The 22,112-nt window shown below is 43.6% G+C and overlaps 1 protein-coding gene across 2 annotated transcripts; it reads left to right on the top strand.

Moving 5' to 3' along the window:
* Positions 1-715: 715 nt before the first annotated feature.
* znf143b (zinc finger protein 143b) lies at positions 716-22,095 on the top strand. Of its 2 annotated transcripts, none has more exons than XM_083662855.1 (15): positions 716-773; positions 2,602-2,717; positions 3,615-3,887; positions 4,572-4,652; positions 5,796-5,992; positions 7,325-7,393; positions 7,491-7,607; positions 8,746-8,821; positions 10,493-10,618; positions 11,298-11,477; positions 15,676-15,903; positions 16,315-16,463; positions 16,869-17,021; positions 19,712-19,837; positions 21,765-22,095. In XM_083662855.1, exons 2-15 carry the CDS (start codon positions 2,612-2,614, stop codon positions 21,846-21,848), a joined length of 1,965 nt encoding a protein of 654 aa, XP_083518981.1. In that variant the 5' UTR covers positions 716-773; positions 2,602-2,611; the 3' UTR covers positions 21,849-22,095. The 2 variants fall into 2 exon arrangements, with proteins under 2 accessions (XP_083518981.1, XP_083518980.1); XM_083662854.1 differs by having other exon boundaries at positions 16,869-17,045.
* The last annotated feature ends 17 nt before the right edge of the window (positions 22,096-22,112 follow it).

The raw sequence follows: 22,112 nt of genomic DNA, 5'->3' as shown, positions 1-22,112 counted from the left end.
AGCTAATTATACTGTGTGTGCTAATTTGAAACGTTTTGTCCATTCTGCAAAACATGGCTTTAGGCCTGAAAAAGCTCATGTAGCCTACAGAGCTGATTCAAGTTGCATCAAGAGCTCTGCCATTCTTTGTAATCACTTATAGCCTACGCCTGTCTTATTGTTGGTATGTGAAATAGATTGTGGGCCTGTCTAGTGTTTAGTAGAGGCCAGCCAGTATGTGTAGTCTCTCCTTGCTGTAGGTGTCAGCCTCCTCTCCTCTATTCACTGCATTGCCCACATACCCCTATTTTTTCCCACACGACCTTGTTTTCAACATGGATGCCGACAATTTCCACCACACCGCATTGTTTACGTTTACAAAACAATTATCCCCGTGGCGTGTAGTGGCATTAAAACCACAGCGTCGGGTAACTGTTGTGTTGTCGATTATGCGTCAATAGAAACCATATATTTTTCTAGGACGCTATGGCACATTTGTAGTCAAAAAGCCCAAGACAATACGAAACCCGACGCGGAATGGCGTCTGTCAGGGGCCCGGGAATCTGAATAATAGAGACCATAGCCGTGCGCTGTAAATGATGAACATGCTATTGCACCAATGGGTGCGCGGACAATTTAATGTTGCCACAACTGTAGCCAATCAGACGCCATCTTTCCGAGTAGGCCGACCAGTTCCAAAATCATTGTTTTGGTCATACATGTTCCCGGGTGCGGACGTTTCCTGCACTGGTGCATGGTGGTCGAACAGGAGGAATTGTTGGAAATTTTTGGAGGTTAGTATATAAATTGGTTTTTACCCAGTGTGCATTATTCCACAGCCATCTCTGGGAGAGGGGATGACAGGCTACTGCGGCGATTCAAAGGAAGAACGGAAAATACTATTCCACTATAATAAAACTGACATCCGTAGAGTGTTAATGCTTATGTTAACATTAATTAGCTCATGGATTCTCCGTTCTTGTTGCCTAACTGCGCTGCTGCCAGTTAGCTGTAACGTTATGTGCACCACTGGAAGCTAACTGTCTTACTAACGTTAGCTGTCACAGGGAGGCAGTTTACCTCCTACATGCCAAAGTGGAGATACTTTGTTATTGTTATAAATCCGGGCAATCTTCACAAACAGTTTGCTGCTAATAGCCGCGGAAAAGTCTGCGAATCATACTAGCTCCCATGGTTTAGCAAACTGTTAGCATGATGGCTCACTTTTGACATGCGACTTCAGCTGCTGTCAAATGTTTTGCCGACCAAACTTAATGTCATTAAGCCAGCTAGCATCAGGATCCACACGGCGTGCGAACCTGCAGGAGCCTACCCGCAACACTGATCTATAGCTCATTATAGATTTGTTGCAAGTCATAGTTAGGCTACATCCTAGCTAGCTAACCTGCAGCTCAAAACTATAAGCGCCAAAACAAGTAGCGTTAGTACTAGTTGATTTAGCGTAAATGATGAGCCACAGAGGAACACAACATCACACTTCAAACGTAAATATTTAAATCAGTAGTCCTTTAACCACCTTCATATCATGGACCTCTAATTTAGTCCACAAATAGAGACACAGACCCCCGTTTGATGAGACTGTCTGACCCCAAGCTGAGAATATTATTTTATTGTTACATGTGATTTTGTCCAGAATTCCATGACTATCATATTGTAGGTAGAGAGATAACAGTGAAACTATGACTAAAACAGTCATTCCTCTACTCTACACATTATCTAATTGTTTTTTTTCTAAATGAAACAGTGCTGAAGTTGAACAATCAATTTCATCCATTTGCTGGGGACCCCCTGGAACCCCCTCAAGGAGCCCTGGTGGTCCTCGGACCCCACGTTGAGAACCACTGTTGTAAATCTTCTTTCTTTCTTTGTAGTTATAATTATTGGCGAAGAGGTGTTTGTCTGTAGCAGCAATGTGTCTCGTGATTGTGATGTCATCAGTGATGATGTCATCAGGGATGCCACTTGAGCAATTGTGATGTCATCAGTGATGTAACTTTCCTGACTGAGGCTGTGGTGGGAGTATAAAGGTCTCATTATGCTTTCCGCATCAGCGAGTGTCCGTGCGGATAAGTGACGTCAAATCAGCAGACACGCCCCTCCGCAAGGCTCCGTGCGGACGGTTTTCGACCGGCCGTGCGCACGCCGAATTTTGTAACTACGCGGACGCGGACGGGCGGACAAAGTGGAGTTTTCAAAACTCGCGCTCAATTCCGCCTGCAGAAACCCACACAGAGTATACAAGCTCCACACGTTTCCTTGTCGGATTCCGTGTCTCTCATTTCCGTGCGGCCGGCCAAAGCGTCAAGCATAATCCAGGCTTTAGTGGCACATTGCTTAGGTGTCTGTGGCGGCAATGTGTGTGATGATTGTGATGTCATCAGTGAAAATGTTCTTGGATTTGTCATAATATGCCATTTGTCAAAATTGAAGAGTACGTTTGTACAAATTGTACACCCCATCATGGAAGTGTGTGTGTGTGTGTGTGTGTGTCAGAAATTTAAGGCACTGGCATGCAAGATATCTGCATCCTTGGTGTTCGTGTCTGTGTTCACATTTTACACAAATCCTTGTTTGAAGTTGGCTCTGCGTGTGTTTCTGCAGCAGCTAAAGCATGCTCTTGGCCCAGATCAACCGGGACTCCCAGGGGATGGCAGAGTTTCACGATGCAGATGGGCAGCCGGTCACGCTCTGCCTGGCCGAGGCTGTGACGGTGGCAGGTGAGCTCCCCAAACCTCATGGCTCCTCTGTGATCTTCTGCAGCAGTGGTGCTTGGTAGTAGTTTTTTTTTTGGTACCACACATCTGTTCCTGTTCCTCATCCTCATCCTCATCCTCACCCTGCTTCTTGTAAAGTCAAAGTTCTAGTGCAGGTTGCAGCACTACAGGAGTTTTCTTTGAATACTTTCTCTTTACAATATCATAACTCTACAAATCAGTTTTTGGTGGACATTTGGTGAAATTATACTGTTCAGTTCATGTTTTCTTCAACATAGGTGATAATATTCCTCCTGCACTACCGCTGAGTAAATAGAGGAAACGCGAGAGGAAAGCCTTCTTCACCCTTCATGATTGAACAATGGTGACGTGAGAAAGGACTGCCAGGGACTTTAATAGGAAGAGATTGAATCAAACCAGTCTCTAAAAATATATATATCTAAAGCGACAGTAGACAGGATTTTTATGTAAAAATATACCCATTTTATCATCTTGAATTTCAAGTGGTGCAGCAAAAGTGTGTTCCATCTCCCACAGTTGAGATGCTGTAGATTTGCTATATTTGCCCAAATGAAATTCTGCTCTAGACTATGGTCAGAGTTGGTAAACATGAGTGCTGTAAGCAATTGACCAACATCACATCACATGATTTCTGAGTATTGAAGTTCAAAATTTTTTTTAGCTGCGACCAGCAAGCAGCTCTATAGGTCGCTCTGTCGGTTGGTCCACAAAAAGTTTGCATATCTGGTCGCAGCTATTGCGAATTCACGCTTGTTTTGAAACGGTGACCTCATTTGGAGCCGCCAACGTACAAAGTGGCCCAGTGCATCCCTAAAATATGATGTTGCAGTGTGCTGTGGGTGTCAGCTGATCGCTGATATAACGTGTGATTTGACGCAGATGGTGATCAGATGGAGAGCATGGACACGGTGAGCCTACAGGCGGTCACGCTGGCGGACGGGTCCACGGCGTACATCCAGCACGACTCCAAATTCTCTGACGGGCAGATCATGGACGGGCAGATCATGGAAGGACAGATCATGGATGGACAGATCATGGATGCACACATCATGGACGGACAGATCATGGACGGACAGATCATGGACGGACAGGTTATCCAGCTGGAGGACGGCTCTGCTGCCTACGTGCAGCATGTGTCCATGACTAAAGGAGGTAAACACCAAGTCCCTGCAGTCTCTCAGGACAGAGAGAGAAGTGAACACATTCCCATACTGTACATGGCAATATGAGAGTGGATACTGCTAGTACCCTGTTTGCCACCTACAGTAGTAAGGGTTTGTGGTATGCCACAAATTAATAGTAGGCTGGACTATATGGACCAAAAATCATATCTCAGTATTTTTAGGTTGAATGGCAAATACAGGTCTATCGCAGTATTTTGTGGGCTAAATGTTCAGTTGTAACTTGGTGCTTTCACAAAATATTAACACAATGACATTTTTGATAAATAATCATCGGTAAAGTGGGTAAATGCAAATGTTAGAACAGCTAGAACAGGCTGGTAAGTTGAGAAAATTACATCACTTTAACGCAGACTTTAAAACCAGGAAAAGACAACACTTGTGCAAAATGACGATATTACGATATCCAAAATATAAGACGATATCTAGTCTCATATCACAGTACCAAAATAATATTGATATATTGCCCAGCCCTAAGTTACCTGTATTGCTATAATTGAACAAAATGCAGACTAATAGGACTGCAAGTCCAAATAGAAATCTTCAGAAAGTCAAGCAAAGCAGAGATAATTTACAGTATGGGAAAGACTGCCTGTGGGATAAGTTTGGTGAGGTCAGAAGTCACAACAGTAATGATTGATTTTTTGTGTTGTAGGAAGTGACAGTTTACAGCTTGAAGACGGCCAGGCAGTCCAGCTGGAGGATGGAACAACAGCCTACATCCACACACCCAAAGGTACAAACAACAGCCTACATCCACACACCCAAAGGTACAAACAACAGCCTACATCCACACAGCCAAAGAAGGTACAAACTGTTAGTCCAGATGAAAAAGCAGCAGCTTTCTTCAGGCACTCTCACACAGAGTCGAGGATATCAAAAGTTAAAATCATCAACGCCGACCGGTTTCGACCACGCAGGGTCTTCTTCAGGAGATGTTAGGGGATCTTTCCTAACACGCCCTGAAGAAGACCCTGCGTGGTGGAAAGCGGGAGCACGTGGGAGGATCACGCTATTATTTCCCAAAGCGCTTTAAGCTGTGCGATCACTGGACAGGCGACCTGTCAATCACGCCCCAAAGCATAGTCTGTTTTATCATCTGTTTGACTCTAAATGGGACCATGATTTACAAATTGAACATCATGATGTGTTGAAGAAGACTTGAAACTAGTGATTGAGACCATCAATCAACTCATTAGTAAAGTGTTTACTGAGGTCATTAATCAAGGGAGAAGTCGAGTCATTTTCCCGTTGACTTGTATACAATATGACTTCTTTTTGCAGCCATGGTGATTTACGGTGAAACCCTTTTTTGGACCAGACTGTAATTAACATGTTTATTTCTGCTGTAAAGTCGGGCATTTTAACATGGGGGAAGGGGGGGGGGGGTCTATGGGGAATGACTCCCTTTTGGAGCCAGCCGCAAGTGGCCATTCGAGGAACTGCAGTTTTTTGCTACTTGCGCGGTGGCTTAATTTTTCCAAGACGGGAGGTTGCCGCTTCGCTTTCCTCCAGAGCAAACAACCGTTTGGGGTTTCGTTTTGGAACTGAGCCCAGTCGCCTGGTTCCATTTCTCTCCTCTCCTCTCCTCTCCTCTGCTCTCCTCTCCTCTCCTCTCCTCTCCTCTCCTCTCCTCTCCTCTCCTCTCCTCTCCTCTCCTCTCCTCTCCTCTCCTCTCCCTCCTCTCCCTCCTCTCCTCTCCTCTCCTCTCCTCTCCCTCCTCTCCTCTGGTCTCTCCTCTCCTCTCCTCTCCTCTCCTCTCCTCTCCTCTCCTCTCCTCTCCTCTCCTCTGCTCCTTTCTCTCCTCTCCTCTCCTCTTCTCTCCTCTCCCTTCCTCTCCTCTCCTGTCCCTTCCTCTCCTCTCCTCTCCTCTCCTCAGAGACGTACGAGCAGGGTGGCCTGCAGGAGGTGCAGCTGGAGGATGGCAGCACAGCCTACATCCAGCACACGGTGCACATGCCCCAGGCCAACACCATCCTCGCCATCCAGGCCGACGGCACCATCGCAAACCTGCAGGCGGAGGCTGCCGCCATCGACGCCGAGACCATCAGTGTGCTGGAGCAGTACACGACCAAGGTATCGTACTACCACGGTTATTATGGTTTCGCATTTTCCATTGGTTCTTACTTTTATTTATAGTTTTCATTTCACTTTATAGTTTTCCCAGAGTGGGTTTGCTCGTTTCAGTTTAGTTTTTTTATAGTTTACACATTTTTAGTTTCAGCTAGGTTTTTTGTAGTTTCACTATTAGTTTTATTTACTTTTTATTATTATAATATAGGGGTATTTGCCAGGTTTAAGAAGGTGAGAATAGTTATTACAATACAAACACAACACATCATGTGTAGACAGTCTAGTCTCAATAAAATCTCAATAAAATTATGCACCAATTCATCCTGATGCTTGTTGTTGACAAATGTGATCAAATTGACTAAAACTAAAAACATTTTCTGTATATATATATATATATATATATATATATATATATATATATTATATTTGAGTTAGGTTTGTAAGTACACAATCGTGTACAAAATTGTACCCCCCCTAAAGTCTAGTTTTTATTTTTATTTCAAAAATGCCCCACCTAGTTTTAGTTTTTAGTTTAGTTTTAGTTAGCTATAATAACCTTGCATACTACTAATTTAGCTACTTAAGGCACTGAATTACACTAGTTTGGCAAACTTGTCCTGTGCTAGAGTATTCCTATTCTCTCTTCTATTCTATTGTTTGCCTGATCTTATTATTTTGCTGTGGAAAAGGACTGTCTTTCTCCACCGGGATTTCGTTGTAGGTCTTTAACATTCTAGAATCACAAAGGTGTTTAGCAAGGAATGAAATGTATGCAATATAGGCACAATATGTTGGTCAGCATTTGGTGACGATAATATAGACCAGAGGTTCTCAAATGTTTTTCAGCCAAGGACCCCTTACAAGATAGAAAATATACCGGGGACCCCCTCATTCTGATTTGTGATTTTGGGCTAAGCTTAATTGTTTCCACGGTAACATGCTTGACTTTTAAATGGATAGGTTTGTCAGATTAGAATGTAATCCATGAACCATTTTAGATTTAAAGCATAAACTATTTTCGTTGACCTATGAAGCTTTTGCAAAATAAAAAAGTTTATATTTTTATTTTCCTGAAAACTTTTCGCGGACCCCCTTGCAAAGTGCCACGGACCCCCATTTGAGAACCACTGATATAGACTGCCTTGATATTTATCTTTTGTATGGATTTAATTTTGAAGTGTTTATCATGTGAAACGTTTTTTTTTTTTGCAGATGTAGCGACAAAGCCTGTGTTCTCTTCTTGTCTTTCCCTTGTGAGTGTTGCTAATCCAGCAGTCTAACACACAGCAGTCTAACACACAGCTGTTTAACACAGGGCTGTTTCTTCCCTGTCAGGTGGAGAATGTGGAGAATCCCTTGGGGTCCTACGGCAGAGTGGAAGCAGACAATGGCATCCACATGCGGGTAGAGTGTCCTGTCCTTTAATTGCTGCTGACTGAGACCCTCTGTCCACTTCACAGGCTTGCTGGTGGGCTCTAATTGTTTTTTTTGTCCTCTTCAGATTGTGGTGCAGGGTCAAGACAGCCGGCCAGCGAGGGTCTCGCACGTGGGAGAGAAATCTTTCCGCTGCGACCACGACGGCTGCGGTAAACTCTACACCACCGCCCATCATCTGAAGGCAAGAGAGAGAGAGAGAGAGAGAGAGAGTGAGTGAGTGAGTGAGTCAGTGAGTGAGTGAGTGAGTGAGTGAGTCAGTGAGTGAGTGAGTGAGTGAAAGGCACTATGGCTCTGACTCTTGCGGTCCTCACTAGGGTTTGGCCAACATGGGTTTTTGAAGGGCAATAGCTATATACTATACACACACGCATGTGTGTGTGTGTGTGTGTGTGTGTGTGTGTGTGTGTGTGTGTGTGTGTGTGTGCGTGCGCGCACACATATACACACACACATATATATCTATATATATATATCTATATATCTATATCTATATCTATATCTATCTATATATATCTATCTATATATATATATATATATATATATATATATATATATACATACATACATACATACATACATACATACATACGGATATTTTGTGCCAGTTTTGAATATCATTAAATTTGACCTTACTCATTCTCATCAAATCAAAGCTTGTCATCAAATGAAAAGTATTATAAAAGCCTGTGAAAACAACATTAGATTATGGCATACTAAAACTCTCTTCTTTTAAACTTAGCAACTCGTTAATACGTTTTGGGGAAAGGTCTCAATTAAAGTCACTCTGTCTGGACAAGAACATCACCTGATGTTTGTCCAGCTGCAGTTTGGAATTTCTGTGATATTTGCAAAAGATTTTTTATTTATTTTTTTCCATTTAAGTGATGGCAAATCTACAACGATGTGAATTAGCGTCATTGTTTTGGTTGGTGCTGCGATGCTTCTTGTCACTCTTGTGTTACGTCAGAAGGTATTTTAGCACGTCTGCATCGCAATGGTGGCGCTGTGGGAACTGAAGCCTATTGGCCTTATTTGAAGCTGCAGTGGATAAGAGCACGAGCCGTGAGCCGAACGCTGAAGATAATGTCTAAATGTGCGAGCGATGCGCCTACTCAAGTCTGGATTGTTTCATATTGCGTCTGTTATTTTCCCTTTTGTATTTCAAACCTCTCCTCTAAAGACGTGATTCCCCTCACAGTCTTCCCACAGCAGTGTCAGCTGCTTGTTGTTTGTTATGCCTCCGCCGGCGATAGCCAGGCCGGAGGCATTATTTGTGTTTGCGTTGGGCTCATTGTTAAATTCCATTCTGCGACACACAGGTCCACGAGCGCTCCCACACTGGAGACAAACCCTACGTCTGTGAATACCCTGGCTGTGGGAAGAAGTTTGCCACAGGTAAGGAGCCGCAGTAGGGGGCGGGGCTTTCACTGTTCTCATCCTGTACAACAGTCTCTGCTTACCAACCATCTTATGAGTTACATTTACCTGCACTCAATACTCAAGTTACTGACAACAATAAAAACAAAAGGGATTGATTAATTAAAGCATGTGGACATTTCAAATGATCACGTATTTCCCATAGTTTAACCCATTTACATTGATTTCTGTAATATAACTCTTTAAATAAGAGGGATGTGCAGATGATGGTCACCTCCATATCAGATAAAGTATGTTCGGAACATTTTCTGATTGTAGTTTTGGTGTTCTTTGTTCACTTTAATGCACTTGAAGTAAAGGCATAATGATCAGTGTTGACTGAAAGCAGAAGATGCAGAATAACAGTAGGGGCCTGTTTGACACAGAACTGAATGAAATCAAGGCTCAAGTGTCACTAAATATAAATCTGGGTGTGTTAACTGGGTTATGCTTACATCATTCCTGACCGTATTCTGATTAAGATAATGAGACTAAAGGCCCGTTCTCATCAACAACAAGAAATATAACTACCGGTATACAAAGTTTGAAATCATCCTAAGTAAATGGTAAATATTCCTATGTAACTTGAATGATAACCATAAAATATCCAGAATAATTAATCATTTTATTTTTGCTTTAGTCGTAGATCGCTTTTTTTTGGATGCAGATAGAACAATAACACATTTCAACCAATCAAATGAAAGTTGTAAGAAAGAAGGAGGCGGTAGCATTACAGCGGTACTTTGTCTGCTGAGGAACTGATCATTGTAGTTTGAATGCTTGACCAACAATGTATTGTTATAGTTCTCTTTAATGGTGTTGTTCCAGATGTGCATGGGCCTTGCGTTTCCATGACAACTGCTACACTTGTTTGTTTGTATTGTTTTAATCACATTAAAGGGACAGCTCACCCTAAATTCCAAAATAGATATTTTTCCTCTCACCCGTGTCCATCTAGATTGTTTTCTGTTCGATGTCTGGGTTTTGGAGATATCAGCCGTATAGATTTCTGCCTTCTCTCCAATACAATGGAACTGGATGGCACTCGGCTTGTGGTGCTCAAAGCGACAAAAAAATTGAATTGGAAAAACTCAACAGCAATGTCTCTTTCCAGAAATCATGACCCAGTTACTCAAGATAATCCACAGACCTTGTTGTGAACTGTTTTATGTAGGAACTATTTTCTATTTTAGACCGAACTACACCCGCTAGCTAGCTGCTGCTCTCGCTGCTGCTAGTTTCATGTAGGAACTAGCTAGCAGCTAGTAAGTGTAGTTTGGTCGAAAGAAAATATTTCCTACATGAAACTGTTCACAACAAGTCTGTGGATTATCTTGAGTAACCGGGCGATGATTTCTGGAAAGAGATATTGCTCTTGAATTTTTCAAATTTGTTTTTTGGGCGCTTTGAGCACCACAAGCCGAGTGCCATCCAGTTCCATTCCTGTATTGGAGAGAAGGCAGACATCTCTATGGCCAATATCTCCAAAACACAGGCAACTATCCAAAAACAATCTAGATGGATAAATAGCACTACAGGTGAGAGGGAAAAAATATATTTTGGATTTTAGGGTGAGCTGTCCCTTTAAGATCAGATAATTGGTCAATGGCGTAGCTGAATCTGGGCTCTGTGTTTTTGTGGCGTTTGCAGGGTACGGCCTGAAGAGTCACTCTCGCACACACACTGGAGAGAAGCCATACAGGTGTCAGGAGATGAACTGCCGCAAGTGCTTCAAAACGTCCGGAGACCTCCAGAAGCACACGCGTACACATACAGGTGCCCTGCAACACACAATCTTTCTGACACAGAATCTTTCTGATTCTGATTCTGATTCTGATTCTGATTCTGATTCTGATTCTGATTCTGATTCTGACACAAGGAACTCACTGAGTGATCTTTTATGTTTGTTATATTATAAACTAGTTTAACTATGGTTTGTGAGACTGCTTTGTTTCTGCTGGGTCTTAAGTCCCAACATAACAAGACTGCTAATGTCTTAATGAGTCAGACTGATTTTCCTCAGGCTAAATAGCTTCAGGAAGGGTCTCTATATTCTTCTATTCAAATGCAGGGTTCCTAAGCAACTCTACCATATTTGGAAAAGTATGTATACTTTGTTTATTGTTAATTAATGCATTTGTCTTGGACTCAAAAGTTTGAGAAAAGGTCTAGGTATAGGGGAGGGGAAACTGCTGTTCAATACTCACATGTACTCTATATCAGGACTCAACAGCCATTGTAAAGTCATTGGTCATTTCACGTATTGGTTTTTTCGTGAAGTATAATCAATCCTCTGCTAAAGCGTAATATTGCCCATATGACAATGCTGTGCAGCCAAAATCATCAAAGCCAGAAGTCTCGGAATAGAATGGAGATTTATTCCTGGAGAAGTTGTAAGAACCAACCCCGTAAGGGCTGACTTTTCTCTCTTGTTTGTTTCGTCTCTTGCTCGCAGGAGAGAAGCCTTTTAAATGCCCTGTCGATGGCTGCGGCCGGTCCTTCACAACCTCCAACATCCGCAAGGTTCACATCCGAACGCACACCGGAGAGCGGCCGTATTACTGCTCGGAGCCCAGCTGCGGACGCTCCTTTGCCAGTGCCACCAACTACAAGAACCACATGAGGATTCACACCGGTAAGATTTTAATCACAGTGTAACCATTAACTGGTACTCAACAACTTATGAGTGAGCAGGTAGGAGCTGAGAGTCTAACGGCTTATAATGAGTGAGCAGGTAGGAGCTGTGAGTCTACTAACAGCTTATAATGAGTGAGCAGGTAGGAGCTGTGAGTCTACTAACAGCTTATAATGAGTGAGCAGGTAGGAGCTGTGAGTCTACTAACCGCTTATAATGAGTGAGCAGGTAGGAGCTGTGAGTCTACTAACAGCTTATAATGAGTGAGCAGGTAGGAGCTGTGAGTCTACTAACGGCTTATAATGAGTGAGCAGGTAGGAGCTGAGAGTCTACTAACAGTTTATAATGATTGAGCAGGTAGGAGCTGAGTCTACTAACAGCTTATAATGATTGAGCAGGTAGGAGCTGAGTCTACTAACAGCTTATAATGATTGAGCAGGTAGGAGCTGAGTCTACTAACAGCTTATAATGATTGAGCAGGTAGGAGCTGAGAGTCTACTAACAGCTTATAATGAGTGAGCAGGTAGGAGCTGAGAGTCTACTAACAGCTTATAATGAGTGAGCAGGTAGGAGCTGCGAGTCTACTAACGGCTTATAATGAGTGAGCAGGTAGGAGCTGAGTCTGCTAACGGCTTATAATGAGTGAGCAGGTAGGAGCTGAGAGTCTACTAACAGCTTATAATGAGTGAGCAGGTAGGAGCTGAGAGTCTACTAACGGCTTATAATGAGTGAGCAGGTAGGAGCTGAGAGTCTACTAACAGCTTATAATGAGTGAGCAGGTAGGAGCTGTGAGTCTACTAACAGCTTATAATGAGTGAGCAGGTAGGAGCTGAGAGTCTAAGCAGGTAGGAGCTGAGAGTCTACTAACAGCTTATAATGATTGAGCAGGTAGGAGCTGAGTCTACTAACAGCTTATAATGATTGAGCAGGTAGGAGCTGTGAGTCTACTAACAGCTTATAATGAGTGAGCAGGTAGGAGCTGAGTCTACTAACAGCTTATAATGAGTGAGCAGGTAGGAGCTGAGAGTCTAACAGCTTATAATGAGTGAGCAGGTAGGAGCTGTGAGTCTACTAACAGCTTATAATGAGTGAGCAGGTAGGAGCTGTGAGTCTACTAACAGCTTATAATGAGTGAGCAGGTAGGAGCTGTGAGTCTACTAACAGCTTATAATGAGTGAGCAGGTAGGAGCTGAGAGTCTACTAACAGCTTATAATGAGTGAGCAGGTAGGAGCTGTGAGTCTACTAACAGCTTATAATGAGTGAGCAGGTAGGAGCTGAGTCTACTAACAGCTTATAATGAGTGAGCAGGTAGGAGCTGAGTCTACTAACAGCTTATAATGAGTGAGCAGGTAGGAGCTGTGAGTCTACTAACAGCTTATAATGAGTGAGCATGTAGGAGCTGTGAGTCTACTAACAGCTTATAATGAGTGAGCAGGTAGGAGCTGTGAGTCTACTAACAGCTTATAATGAGTGAGCAGGTAGGAGCTGTGAGTCTACTAACAGCTTATAATGAGTGAGCAGGTAGGAGCTGAGAGTCTACTAACAGCTTATAATGAGTGAGCATGTAGGAGCTGTGAGTCTACTAACAGCTTATAATGAGTGAGCAGGTAGGAGCTGTGAGTCTACTAACAGCTTATAATGAGTGAGCAGGTAGGAGCTGAGAGTCTAACAGCTTATAATGAGTGAGCAGGTAGGAGCTGTGAGTCTACTAACAGCTTATAATGAGTGAGCAGGTAGGAGCTGTGAGTCTAACAGCTTATAATGAGTGAGCAGGTAGGAGCTGTGAGTCTACTAACAGCTTATAATGAGTGAGCAGGTAGGAGCTGAGTCTACTAACAGCTTATAATGAGTGAGCAGGTAGGAGCTGAGTCTACTAACAGCTTATAATGAGTGAGCAGGTAGGAGCTGTGAGTCTACTAACAGCTTATAATGAGTGAGCAGGTAGGAGCTGTGAGTCTACTAACAGCTTATAATGAGTGAGCAGGTAGGAGCTGTGAGTCTACTAACAGCTTATAATGAGTAAGCAGGTAGGAGCTGTGAGTCTACTAACAGCTTATAATGAGTAAGCAGGTAGGAGCTGTGAGTCTAACAGCTTATAATGAGTGAGCAGGTAGGAGCTGTGAGTCTACTAACAGCTTATAATGAGTGAGCAGGTAGGAGCTGAGAGTCTACTAACAGCTTATAATGAGTGAGCAGGTAGGAGCTGTGAGTCTTAACAGCTTATAATGAGTGAGCAGGTAGGAGCTGAGAGTCTACTAACAGTTTATAATGAGTGAGCAGGTAGGAGCTGTGAGTCTACTAACAGCTTATTATGAGTGAGCAGGTAGGAGTTGTGAGTCTACTAACAGCTTATTATGAGTGAGCAGGTAGGAGCTGTGAGTCTACTCACAGCTTATAATGAGTGAGCAGGTAGGAGCTGTGAGTCTACTAACAGCTTATAATGAGTGAGCAGGTAGGAGCTGTGAGTCTACTAACAGCTTATAATGAGTGAGCAGGTAGGAGCTGAGAGTCTACTAACAGCTTATAATGAGTGAGCAGGTAGGAGCTGAGAGTCTACTAACAGCTTATAATGAGTGAGCAGGTAGGAGCTGAGAGTCTACTAACAGCTTATAATGAGTGAGCAGGTAGGAGCTGTGAGTCTACTAACAGCTTATAATGAGTGAGCAGGTAGGAGCTGAGAGTCTACTAACAGCTTATAATGAGTGAGCAGGTAGGAGCTGAGAGTCTACTAACAGCTTATAATGAGTGAGCAGGTAGGAGCTGAGAGTCTACTAACAGCTTATAATGAGTGAGCAGGTAGGAGCTGTGAGTCTACTAACAGCTTATAATGAGTGAGCAGGTAGGAGCTGAGTCTACTAACAGCTTATAATGAGTGAGCAGGTAGGAGCTGTGAGTCTACTAACAGCTTATAATGAGTGAGCAGGTAGGAGCTGTGAGTCTACTAACAGCTTATAATGAGTGAGCAGGTAGGAGCTGAGAGTCTACTAACAGCTTATAATGAGTGAGCAGGTAGGACCTGAGAGTCTAACAGCTTATAATGAGTGAGCAGGTAGGAGCTGAGAGTCTACTAACAGCTTATAATGAGTGAGCAGGTAGGAGCTGTGAGTCTACTAACAGCTTATAATGAGTGAGCAGGTAGGAGCTGTGAGTCTACTAACAGCTTATAATGAGTGAGCAGGTAGGAGCTGTGAGTCTACTAACAGCTTATAATGAGTGAGCAGGTAGGAGCTGAGAGTCTACTAACAGTTTATAATGAGTGAGCAGGTAGGAGTTGTGAGTCTACTAACAGCTTATAATGAGTGAGCAGGTAGGAGCTGTGAGTCTACTAACAGCTTATAATGAGTGAGCAGGTAGGAGCTGTGAGTCTACTAACAGCTTATAATGAGTGAGCAGGTAGGAGCTGAGAGTCTACTAACAGTTTATAATGAGTGAGCAGGTAGGAGCTGTGAGTCTACTAACCACTGTGCCGCCACCTCAAGCCTCAAATGAAGCACCTATTAGTTCTCGGGTCACAGTCAATAGCCGCGTTCGGAATCGTTCCCTCATTCACTCACTCACTATTCCCATATAGTGTTGATCATATAGTAAACTATATGGGGAATGATCAAAATGAGTTTGGGACACTACACAGATTGTTTTCCTGGAGATCATTGCGTTACCAGATGCGTCAGGTATTCGTGTGACACAAGCAATCCGCGCCCACTATCACATAAACAACTGAGCTCACGAGCAGATTGAGATGTCCTCAGGTGAGGTAGTATTGATGTTGCATGTTTTGACTGCTAAATCCTAAATAAATCGTTGAAATTCTAATTACGTGCATGTGTGGTTTTGTCAACTATGGTGCTGTCTCCTAATAGCAGTTTGCTGGTCAAGTAGCTCACAAGCTTCTTAGCTCGTGAGGTAACAACTTTCTTCTTCTCCGTCGGTAAAGACAACCGCATTGCATTGTGGTATACCGGCGAAAATGTAGGGTACATTCGCTGTTCACTAGAAATCGCTGTGCATTGTGTATTTTATAGTGGACTAAATAGTGAATCAAATGAACAGTTTAGAATTCGGACACTATAAAAACAAATGGCGACACACTAAATAGTCCACTATTTCTGTCATAGGGACCGATTCCGAACAGGGCTAGTGTGTCAAATGCATTGATCATGGACTACTTTGCCTCCCTGCTTGCTTTCCCTTCTCCAGGAGAGAAACCTTATGTGTGCACTGTGCCTGGGTGTGAGAAGCGCTTCACAGAGTACTCCAGCCTTTACAAGCACCATGTGGTCCACACGCCCTGCAAGCCCTACAACTGCAACCACTGTGGCAAAACCTACAAGCAGATCTCCACGCTGGCCATGCACAAACGCACGGCGCACAACGACACGGAGCCCATCGAGGAGGAGCAGGAGGCCTACTTTGAACCCCCCACAGGTCCGTGTCATTGAAACATGGAAGTTGTTTCAAATGTCCTTGAAAAGTAGTTTTCAATAAAGGCTTATGAGATGGATGAGGTGACATGAAACTTGATATTTGTGGGGAAAGTGGCTTGTTGCAACAGCAAATAATACGATACCACAAAGATTTTTTTTTTTAATTGGTTTATTAAATTTGACACGACCACCCCCATTTAATTTAATTACAGGTATGGAAAAATGACAGCATAACATTTCTAGACAAGGGAAAAGTATGTATACTATGAAAATATACAGAATGTAAATCAATGGAAAAAGGTATCCCCAGCCTATGCTGTGAATACCTCATTAAATGTTGATCATGATGTCAAATACAGATGTGCTGTATTGACAAACACAATAACTTTCAAATCTTCTCCGTTTGCTTCAGATGCCATCGACGACCCTAACGTGACCTACACCCCAGCGGTGGTGGAGGCGGAGGACTCGGGCTCGGAGCAGCTTCCTATGGAGAGCGCTGAGATCCTGGGACAGCATCATATCGCCTTGGTTACGCAGGAGGACGGAACTCAACAGCAGGTAATGCAAGGCAGTCATGTGGTGAATAAATTAACCCAGCGTCCAAATGATATCATGTCAATGAAGTTCACCCACCACACTGAGCGAGAACTTATTTAATTCCTGTTATTTACAGCACAGTCTTCTTCTCTCTTGACCTAATCTCAAACTTTGCACCTGCGCTCTCTAACGGTGAGCAAATCAAATCACAGCAAAATGATGGCTCGGTGTCAAACAGGCTCCTGATTGGCTGCCTGTCATGCTGCTCTACACAAACTGGTAGCGTTTAAACGTCTCTTTCTCCGCTGTCTGGATGGTGAACGAGCTTAGTGTTGGCAGCACACAGCTGGTGAGAGAAAAGTGTGAAAAGATCCATTGTAGAAGTAGCAGTACAGTATGTTCTTTCTGTGTTGTCAACTACACCAGGTCAATATCTCTGAAGCAGACTTGCAAGCTATGGGCGGCACCATCACCATGGTAACCCAAGAGGGCACAACCATAACCATCCCAGCACACGAGCTGACAACGCATGGGGGTCACCACGTTACCATGGTGACGACAGACGGCTCAGATGGGCAGGTAAAGCCGCTGCACACGTTCCAAGTAAGCTGTAGAAAGGATGTGATTTGATGTTGTAATGTAACGCACCATCTGGCGGCCATATTGGAGGTCCACAGCTATTGGGCAACAATGGGTTGTTTTTTTCAGGATATAGGATTTATGGCATCACTGATGATGTCACAGTGGGATTTATGACATCACTGGGATTTATGACCTCACTGATGATGTCACCGTGGGATTTATGACATCACTATGATGTCACAGTGGGATTTATGACATCACAGTGGGACAGAGAAACAGACAGACAGAGCCCCAGCATCCATTTACTGTATATACTGATGATGATGATGATGACATCATCAGTGACTTCATTGATGATGTCATAGACATTGTGACATCACAATTACAGTGACATCACTGATGATTTCATAGACATTGTGACATCATCAGTGGGACAAAAAGTGAAACAAACAAACAAACAAACAGAGCCCACTTACTCTATTTTATATGTAAGGGTTAATGCCCGACGAGGTGTACATTATCACTTTTTAAGGGACGACGCGGAGGCGTGAACCGTCCGAGGCGAAGCCGAGGATGGTTTGCCTCCGCGAAGTCCCTTAAAAAGTGATAATGTACACCTCGAAGGGCATTAACCCGCTTATACCATGGTCACTTGCCAACAAAACAATAAGACCAGTCATTTATATTTCCATGTGTAATAAATAAAGCAATCTAAATGGCTAAATGTCTGTTATTCATACTGTAAATCAGTCTTCCACGAAATAAAATAGTCCCTCCCACCTCCACCAATCTCCGTTTTAAAGCCGACTCAAACGTTAACTTCATCACAGGAATGCAGGTTTAACGATGTTTTGCGTTCTACATTAAATGAAGACATTACCGTTTGGCTGCTTGCTTTATTTTGTATGATAGATACGTATTGGCCAAGTATATTAACATTTAAGAGCGAAGACTTTCAGGAAGTGAAAAGTGCAGCGGGGGCTCGCACTGCATGCATCTCTCTCTCTCTCTCTCTCTCTCTCTCTCTCTCTCTCTCTCTCTCTCTCTCTCTCTCTCTCTCTCTCTCTCTCTCTCTCTCTCTCTCTCTCTCTCTCTCTCTCTAAGGGCTCGCCCCCGCTCGTGCACGAGCCGAGGGAAATATCCTCTTTGTCGCCGAGAAGAGCCTGGTGACGCGAGGTTAAAAATCTCCGAAACGAAAATCAAAATTGTAAATAAGAGTTATTTTTGATAAACTGAGCACACAGGGGTGATTTAAATACTTACTTTGACCGAGTCAATTTTTTTCTCAACATCCAAAATTGTCATATTAACACATTGGGTGCCAGCCATGTTTTCATTCCTGTAGGTAAGTTGTGCCAGGGGTGTTTTTGACGATTCTGGCTCATTTTAGAACAGCCGAGGATTATTTTCTGTTAAGAATTCATGAACATCAATCATCTAAAAATAACTAATAGAATGTGTGCTTTCTCTGTCTAAAAGAGTTAGTTTGCAGAGTTAGTAGTTATGTAGATATTAGCCGTTGAGTACAGCATGGTTTCAGCGTCTGGAAATTTATTCAGAGATAAATGGCTTTTTGTGAAACAGTCACTTTAACCATTCATTTTTGGCATCAGTAAGACCGTCAGACATTCTAAACAATAGTTTTGAACAGTAATTTCCTCCATAACAACAGGAAACACCCCTCTCATTCAAACTCCTCCCTCCGTGTGTCTTCTCCTCCTTCCTCCTGGCTTCAGCGGGCGTGTCAGAAGCGCGTTGTGCTGCCTGCCTGTCTGTCTGCGTGCCTGCCTGCCTGCTTGCCTGTCGGGCAAGACGAGTCTGAAATGGATATGGATTACTGTAAAATCGCGTCGCCATTTCCTTGAATGGCTTGCTTCCGCGGTGTGTGTGTGTGTGTGTGTGTGTGTGTGTGTGTGTGTGTGTGTGTGTGTGTGTGTGTTCGCGCGTTGCTGCGCGGCTCTGGGGGGAAGGGATCTCTGTCCGTTCTGTGTGTGTGTGTCCGGGCGAGGCGGCTGCTTTTGTGGCTTTTGGGTCCCGTGGCTGTGACTTCTCTCGGTCTCTGTCGCCACTTAGTGGTCGGTAAAATAGATTACACACATGCTCTTGCTGCAAATACTTATCTCGAAGATGTAAAAGGGGTTGATTGATGTCCCACTGTCAAAAAAAAAAAATCTTTATGTAAGACGAGTTAGTCCGTCCTTGGCACTTAAGCGCTGGATTATGTAAGACGAATTAGTCCGTCTCTGGCACTTAATGTGTTAACCCTTAACGGGGGTATAGAGCTCAAACAGCTCTCCTGATAACACTGATGAAACTATGGCGCATTGATATGAACGGTGAACAGACCATTTAGCTAGGTGTCCATTATCACTGTACAATATCACTTTTTAATGGACACCTTGCAGCCAATCAGAATCGAGTATTCACCCAGACCATGGTATAAGTGGTTATAATCAGACCTTGAACTTTTGTTTCAATCGTTACTGAACTGACCAACACCCGCACCACAATAATCCTTTTCAGCTATCTCCATTTCTAGCCTGGTTGTTGGATATTTAGCCCTAAATTGTGTGCAGCTAGTTCTCCACTGGACCTCCACGATGGCACCAACTGGTTGTTGGATTGCTAGGTGATTTGTGAGCCTAGTGCAAAGCCTGGATTGAGTTGGGTGTCTCTGTCTCCCTCAGGTGGCCATCATGACACCCGACATGGCCTCTTTCCAAACTGTGGAGGAGGCCGGCTACAGCCAAGACCACGACATTCATCCTGTCACCTTATTGGCCACTTCTAACGGCACTCACATCGCTGTGCAGGTTGGTAGACGAACACCATGTTGTGGGTTTCATTCAGTGAAGTAAGTCATAGGACTCCTGCTTGTGTACGTGTCATCTACATGCGGAAACTATGTGAAATGGAAGAGTGAGGTACCACACATGTGGTGTCACAATTTTTGATACACAACAAAATTGGCCAATCGAGCATTACACGTCCCTATAAATTGAGGTTCAATGATTGTGTTTAGAACCTGCCGCATTTCTGTATTAATCCCGTGTTTTCGGTAGATTCCCTAGCTACCAACTCGAGGGGTCGCAGGTTCACACCTCCGTGTTACCTCCGGCTTGGTCGGGCGTCTATAGAGGCATGAATGGCTGTGCCTGAGGGTGGGAAGCCGGATTGAGGATATGTGTTCTGGTCGCTGCACTAGCACCTCCGCTGGTCGGTCGGGGCGCCTGGTTGGGGTGGAAGGGAACCGGTGAAACTACCTCTGTGACATGTAAACGCGCGTGTGTCGGAGGAAACATGGTGCTAGACTCACGGCTCTCCCCATGTTTTGCTTAAAAACACTCTAAATGCCCGGTTGTTTATATGATACTAACAGGAGTTGAATTGCTCCCAAGCCTTTTTCTCCCCTTGATAATCCCTCTGCAGTCCCCCACCCTGTTAAGCTATTTGCTGAAACGCTCAGGTGAAAATGATGGGTAGGTGGGGGGCTCGGGGTGGGGGGCGTAGGAGTAGCTGGGCGCACTAAAGGCTGAAATATACGTCTGCGTCCGCCTCGACTTGGAGCCTTGCCGGCGGCAGCTGGTCCTGTATACTCGAACGTCAGCTTGACGAGGGGTCACAGGGGAGTCCCCAGCAAAATGAGTACAATTGTGTGATTTCACTAGGATTTCAATGACTAGAAGTTAGTCCAAGGAAAGAATTTAGTGCATATACTTGGTAATAGCTTTCACTCTCCTGCTATCTCCCCATCTATATTATATTATGCTCACGCGGTCACATTTTGGAGGAGCTGCACGCAGGCTCGCCAGCCGCGGCGCACCCCTCGGCGCATTCTGCAAGGGGTTTGACGTATGTTAAAGGCCTTAACGGCCATTAGAACCCTCCTGTTTGTGGTGTTGACTTAGGTGTCGTCCTGCAGGCACGTTTACGGCTACAGGAAAATGGGTTTACACGTCATCCAAATCCACGTTGACCAACACCAGTCTGTCTCAATAGAATGACCCCTGACCTCTACATTAGCATATTCTCCCCCCCAACAAGGAAAGAAAAGAGTAACATCATTTACAGCTGTGCTTTTTACTGCCTGACTGTTAACTTGACATCTCTCCGAAAGGATTATTCTTTTTTTATTGTGTAATGGCAAACGGGTTTAACGCCTAAGCATTTTGTGTGTGATGTCAGGCAAATAAAGAAGTCAATGTATTTTGTCCTCCTTGACTTTGGACATTGAGATGTGCTACCCTTTCATCTTTTTTGGAATATGCCATTTAAATTTGCATCTTTGTTATATATATAAAAAATAATTACTTGATTAATAATGACTTTTTTCTTATAATATAATTAATAAAAATACAATTACTTTTTTTTTTTTTTTTACAGTTTGTCATTCAGGCTTCAAAACCCTGGGACTTCATATTGCATCAAAGTTTCCATGTCTTAAGACAAACCAGCCTTTATTTAACCCAAAGTGTTAAAGGCAAACAGACACGCGGTCTTCATTTACCCCCTTCTGCTCACTCTGTCATGCAAATGACAATGCAAATGTCCTCTGTTCACCTTTTAGCACCCTGTGACAGTCATGTGAAACCAAGCAGCAAGAGGTGTCTTTTTGAAGGGGTGGCAGTAAATGGATTTAATCATTGGTTGATTTCATGCTTGCAGTGTCACATGACAATAGTAGTGATTGATTGTTTCTGTTGTGCCCCCCCTCCCCCCTCCTCCCCTCCTCCCCTCCAGCTCAGTGATCAGCCATCGTTGGAGGAAGCCATCAGAATAGCATCAAGAATACAGCAAGGAGAGTCGCCAGGCTTGGATGATTGACGGCAAAACTAACCAGATCATGGACAATGACAGGATCAAAACCATCCTAATTGGACTATATCAAAGAGATAAAATATGTCTTCCTCCATATTTGTTTTTCTTTCACAAATTAACTTAGCTTTTACGTGTACATAGGATTTTGATAAACTGGACTTCCGCTGTCATGCTATTTTGTCCCTCATCCGAACAGATTGGAGAGGGGGGGAATGCTTTGTAATGTTTATGGTGCACAGTGCACACAGCAATGTACAGCTAATGCTATTT

Source organism: Poromitra crassiceps, assembly GCF_964638095.1.
Source record: "Poromitra crassiceps genome assembly, chromosome: 30".
Classification (NCBI taxonomy): Eukaryota; Metazoa; Chordata; class Actinopteri; order Beryciformes; family Melamphaidae; genus Poromitra; species Poromitra crassiceps.
This window is presented reverse-complemented; position numbering and strand designations above follow the sequence as displayed.

What these genes read in the sequence shown, in the direction of transcription:
- znf143b (XM_083662854.1), top strand. Translation starts at nt 2,612, where the DNA reads ATGCTCTTGGCCCAGATCAACCGGGACTCCCAGGGGATGGCAGAGTTT. An exon ending in ACAATGGCATCCACATGCGG is followed by an intron (nt 7,394 to 7,490) that starts GTAGAGTGTCCT and finishes TGTCCTCTTCAG; the next exon opens with ATTGTGGTGCAGGGTCAAGA. An exon ending in AGCCGCTGCACACGTTCCAA is followed by an intron (nt 17,046 to 19,711) that starts GTAAGCTGTAGA and finishes TGTCTCCCTCAG; the next exon opens with GTGGCCATCATGACACCCGA.